At 39.5% G+C, this 6,000-nt stretch overlaps 1 protein-coding gene across 1 annotated transcript in view; it reads right to left on the reverse strand.

Annotated features, from left to right (window-relative positions):
- slc2a15a (solute carrier family 2 member 15a) overlaps window positions 1-4,839 on the reverse strand; it is a 56,288-nt gene extending 51,449 nt beyond the window's left edge. The window contains exons 1-2 of the mRNA XM_079280597.1: window positions 4,699-4,839; window positions 986-1,084 (exon numbers count right to left, since the gene is read on the reverse strand). Coding sequence (XP_079136723.1) covers window positions 986-1,084; window positions 4,699-4,743 — 144 coding nt within the window. The 5' untranslated portion in view covers window positions 4,744-4,839. The remainder of the gene's footprint in view (window positions 1-985; window positions 1,085-4,698) is intronic.
- Between the last annotated feature and the right edge of the window lie 1,161 nt (window positions 4,840-6,000).

A 6,000-nucleotide genomic window follows, 5' to 3' on the forward strand; every position in this document is an offset into this window, starting at 1 on the left:
ATCATAAAAGTATAGTCACTAAAGGTATTAAAACACTGTAAGAATAGTTTGAGGGTCAGACAGGGATTCTGAGTGGGACATGCAGCAAATGGAGGATGTGGTCAGTGGAGAGGACAACTGACCAGAGGTGGAGTCAAGAAATGTTTTGAAAGACGCTAAGCTGTTTCGCTAAAGGATCAATCCAGGGAGGGGACAGAAGTCAAATGGAGCCAATCACTAATCGCCACGGCGGGTCATTCAGATGTTTTATGACTGTTTCGGACATTTCCAACTGTCGGGGCATATAAGAGACTGTTCTGGAGCGAATTCCTCAGACCACATCCGCTCTCGTTTTTCAGTACCTGAATTCAGACCTGTGAGTGAGATGGGTGCGTGTGGTCTCTGTTCTCGAGAACATTACTATTGATAGTTAATTCAGCTTGAAAGTGAACTTTGTGTAGTACATTAAATATTGTTATTGATTGTGAACCGGATCCAGTCCATTTTTCTGATGCGCGTGCACGCTAAGAAGCTCGCAGCAGAAAAGTCCCTGCGGCCTGCAGGCTCTCATCCTTTTGGTTTTTAAACCCCAACACAACATAAGGTTTAAAAAAAAAAAAAAACACACACACACACACACAAAGGTCATCTCATTTGGATCCAGTTGCTAACTCCTGATGGGTGAATGGAGTAAATTGACTTCACCATTTTCCAACTGACCTCTGCCCACTTGCAACCAGGGCAGAAAAGATGTAAAATAACCAAATTATGGCAGAACATTGTAGAGTGCCAGAATTCAGAAAATAGGTTTTCAGCATCTTTTAAATATCAGAAATGAACGGCAGCATTCACAACACGTTCTTTGGAGATTGGGTGTTTCCAGGAAATGGTAATAATGACTGATAAGAGAATTATTTTCAAGTCATGTTTTATTCTTTGTTATTTTAATGGAGATCTGCATGTAAATTAAGGTCATAGTATTTGTGTGTGTGCACATGTGTCTTACCACAGCAGGGGAGTTGACCACAGCCAGGTTGTAGCCATAAAGCATGGAGCTCCCGAAGGAGGTAAGGAACGCCACCGCCAACAAGGAGCCGGTCAGTTGCTGCAGACAGCAGGACACAGACATGTGTTAGGGAAGTTTTATCCAGAGAGTGGTGGGGGAAGTGAGTCCTACTTTTAGGATTATGAGTAAAGGCATTTATTGAACTTTACTAAATAAGGAAATGACACCTATCTAGAGCTCTAGACGTGTCCTAACTAGTCAGGACTTGCTAGGAGAAGTAGACGCTTAGAAGATGTTCATTGAGCACAATAAGCTTAAGAGAATATATCGTTTCAGCAGAAATGTAATAATGTTTGGTTGGAAAAAGTGATCGCAGTCTCTCCACATAGTGAGGCAAATTCCCGTCCCTTCCGGTTGACCATGGTGGGATCTTATTTTGGAAGAAATAGTCGTCAAGAGAGACAAATTATTTTATCCCATTTAAATTGAAATAATTGAAATAAATAAGAATTACTACAAAAGTCACGAAAGTGCCGTTTCCAAGTGAAGCTAAGATGCCTGTGTGTTTGTACCAGGACAACGGGTCTTGCTCCTTCTTTAGCTTCCCAGCTGATAAAGAGTCGCTGAATAAAATACATAATTGACTGTGATAAGAGCGCATTGAGAGAGACGAGAAGACGAAAAGTAGTTCACTGATCTGTTTCACACAAAATCTAAATGACCCTCCGACAAATCTATGACATGTGACATGAGATGTGCCGAATGATCTTATAAATTGACGATCATCATATGAGTAATTCACGGCACAATTCAAACGCAATCAAATAAATATGTCTCGCCGTTGACTGCTTTGATACCGTTGACACATTTGTTCCGAAATAAGGTCTCATGGGGGACGCCAGAACGGTCAGGACTTTGCATTTTTATAAACCGAGGGCCTCAGAACCTCAGAGGAAATGTAGCTCTGAAACACGCACAACCTCCGGTTCTGCCGAGTGAAGCCAATGCGGAAGTGTCTTAAAACTCGCATTCTCTCTACTGACCAGCAGGGGGCGACTCATCCGGTTGTAAAAAGAAGTATGATTGTATGGCAGTCTATGAGAAAATGACTCTACTTCTCACGTGATTTATTAACTCAGTAAACATTGTAAACATGACTTTATGGTCTCAATCGCTCGTTTAAATTATTCTTCAATACAGCACGATGCTCATTTGGTACATTATATAGCTGTTGCTACCAGAGCCGTATTTGTTGTCTCTACGTCACTCCTCCGCATTACAAATATGGTAACTTCTGTCTTCTTGGTGCGAAAACAACAACATGGCTACGGCTGTAAACCAAGACTGTTGAATTGCTTGTATACAGTTCTTTAAATAATGTGCATAGTCATTCCTTTCATGTTTAGGGAAACATGCTACATTCAGTCACTTTTTTTTTTTTTTTGATTACAATTACTAATGGCTGAGTAATAACGACGAGACATGCTCATAATGTATTGGCCGAAAACCAGATATGGGGACCGATATGCAAGTCCCTGAGCATTGTGTAAGCTCAGCTGTTAGCTGTTGGCAACAAGCTTCACATTGATTGGCTCATTCACAGCTGCAAATAATGTTCAGCTCTCTGATGAGAAACTTCTCAGCTACCATGTTTGTTCTTATGGACACAAGGAGAAAATGTCAGTTGTTCCTAAACAGCGACGGTATTAATTAGGAATGAAGCTCATCTAAAAAGTTATTCTTTGCATTGTTCATATTCCTCTCTGCAGCCAAGCCAAAGGGCACAGCCAGCTGCCAATTCTGAGAGCGCTGCAAGTCAGAACCTTTTTGCTTACAGTGTGACCTGTATCTGGTCAGGAAAATAAAAGGCAAGCTGAATTTCAAAATATCAATGTAGAAACTATGAGGATAGAGCCTGTATTTGGGAAGAATATGTGAATAATGCCTGGAAATGTCATGTCGGCTAGAGAAAGACTTATTGCAATCTATAACCAAGTGGGACATGGCACGAAAGTAACTAAAATCTTGTGGACAGCAATATGAAGGATGAGATTTATCTGAATAAATAAATGTAAATGAGTTACATTGATTTATCTCTGTTAGCGGCAGAGACCTTTCAATCACAGTAAGCCCACTTTATGGTCAATTTGACTCCAAAAGGAACATAATTTACGAAATGAACATCATGTTGTATGAAGAAGACTTAAATAGTGATTCAGGTGATAAATCAAGTGAGACGAAGGATCATTTTATCATAGACTTCTATACAATCAGAATTTTTGCAACCGGAGGAGTCTTCTCCTTGTTACATGCATACTTTCTTTTTAGATATATTTCCAGCTTCACGAGAATCTTAGTTAGGTTTAGGCAACAAAATGAATTGATTAGGTTTAGGAAAAGACTGTGAAATACTTAGTTACGATCAGCGATCTCCTGTCTGGTAACACTGACACACACAGAACGCTAGCCCAGAAATGCACCAATCCATCTTTGATTATCAATGAGTCACTACTGTATTTGTTTTTTTAACATAAAATAAGTTATTCATTCTTTTGTATATTTTGATTACATTTTATTTGAATGAATTGTTTTACGGATGATGAAATTATTCACAGTAGATATGACAACACATTGACACAAGAGTTGTTAAAAACAGTCAAGGTTGACTGTTACAGATATAACACTTCAGGTTTCGTGCCGGTTGTACTGAAATGATACAGTCCAATGCTGTGGTTGGCAAACTCTGGCCCCCAGATCATTTTCAAATGAATTATTCAAAATAAACTACAATATGGGTTGAGCATATTTGTAATAAATTGCACAGTATATACATTGGACATCCTTGTTTATTAAATACTAGATTTCAACTAAATTCACTGAAATTCTGTATTTTAACGTCTTTGCACGGAAACCAATGTTTTCGTATTCCTAGCTATTCCATTTGTAAATCCGAATATTAGGCATGTAGATTCATACTATACATTTGCACTTACATAGTAATCTTTTAAGTGGTCTATTTGCCCATGAATAGAAACAGATATTTGGCAATTGCTGCCTGTTTCAACTTTTCTTATTTACAGATTCATACATTAACTTAGCTTATTTTAGGTGGACACAAAGGCTATTAACTATATTGGAGTTTAGAAGTATTACATGAATTACAATTGTATTTAAGAGCTGCAGATACATAAATACCAATTGTAATATGTGGGCACACCAGTAAACTTCTGTAATGTCAGACGTTAAATCATTTTGATAGAAAATTAATTTTCAAATGGCACATTTCGATAGTTTTCTGGTCCAGAAACAGATTTTCTTGCAGTGTAGTTGGTTGAAAACTACTATCGTTTAGAACCTTGACTCATTTTGTTTTCATGTATATGACTCACAATCAAAAAAGTGTTCACCCAACTATAAAATGTTTTGAAGAATTTTGCCTTTGACTTTTTGTTTGAGACAAAAATTCAAGAGTTTTGACAGTGATAGTACATTTTATGATTTTAGTATATTTTATGTCATGTCTTCATTGAATCTCATACAGTCTTATTGAGTGCAGCCACTGATCCTCTACATCCCAAGTATGCAGTGAAAGTTTGTAAGTATAGTAAACGCTATTAGCTGCTGAGTCTCTGCGTCTAAAACAATAGGGGATCAGTCAGCAGACGGCCCTGGCTCTGGATCTGACCCAAGTCATGCAGGCGGTCTGAACTTACCGATCTGGTTTTCCCAGACGTTGGAATTAAAACTTCCTCAGCCATTTAGGAAATCTGTCCTCAGTCCCAAACGGTAAATAGCAGAAGAGCTTCTTTCTACAATGCAGAGGATCTGGCTGCAGTAGCGAGCCTGGTCACGCAGGGTCCACTGGAGTGCACGTCACAGCGGTCGTGCCAGTTCATGTGCAGTGTGCCAGGCCTCTCCTCCGCCCAGCAGCAATCCATGGGTCCCCGATAACAAGACCACACAGTGTCATCACATGACGGAGGGCAGCGTGACAGACCGAGAGAAAAGCCTGCTGGAAGCAATTAACTCTAAGTTAATTTACAAAGGAGAGAGGAGAGGAGAACGGAGCAGAAGAGAGGAGAAGGTGATACGAGGAGAGGCGGAAACAAGGGAAGGAAACGAGAGGGGAGGGAGGGGAGATGAGAGCAAAGGAAAGGAGAGAATAAGAGAGAACAGTAGAGGAAACGAGAGGTAACGAGGAAAAGACAGGAGGGGAACGAGAGGACAGCGTTGGTCTTTTAATATCTTAAAATAAACTACAAAGTGTTATTGCGATTTTTAGCAACGTAAAGGATACCACTGATTATTTTGGTTGCAGTTGAGAGACGTAAGGCAGTGTTTTATGGTCATTGTGTAACAATCACCCCCCGAGCATTACACATTTGTTAATCCTATGATTTTACCGCCACTGCTGCTGCATAAAAGGCTGGTTTTGTTCATAAAATCCCACCCTTTGGCACCAACATCCCCGCTATTAACCTACAAATGCATTGTATGTTATTACAGAACGATGACTTTGTAAATATCACAAGGGTATACAAGCACTATCGAGTAATTCGATTCAGATGTTCTCATGTGAATTCACTTTTTGGTGAACACGAGACCAGGAGATCTATGGTTGCGGTGCCTCAAATACCGACGCTTTGCCATGGCATCTGGTACTGACGCACAAGGCACCCTTTAGCATCTTTATGAAAAGCGATTGGCTTTCAATTGACTCCATTGTAAACCCATCTGTGTCATTGCCAGAAACTTTATTTAATAAGAGAAAACCAATTGAGTACAAAGCTAGTGCCCTGCAGATGCATAATCAAAATCTCTCAGAAAAAGGATAATTTTAACGTTATGCAATACAAAGTACGACAACAAAAACTATTAAATCAACCCTAAATCAATAAACAATACAAAAACAAGACAAGAAACAGTAGAGCAAGTACCGGTACATTCCACAGGGACGAAGTAGACACCTTGTTCAAAAGAAGCTTTAACTGTTCTAGGGTTATTAATGTGTCTAA

Source organism: Melanostigma gelatinosum (assembly GCF_949748355.1).
Source record: "Melanostigma gelatinosum genome assembly, chromosome: 12".
NCBI lineage: Eukaryota > Metazoa > Chordata > Actinopteri > Perciformes > Zoarcidae > Melanostigma > Melanostigma gelatinosum.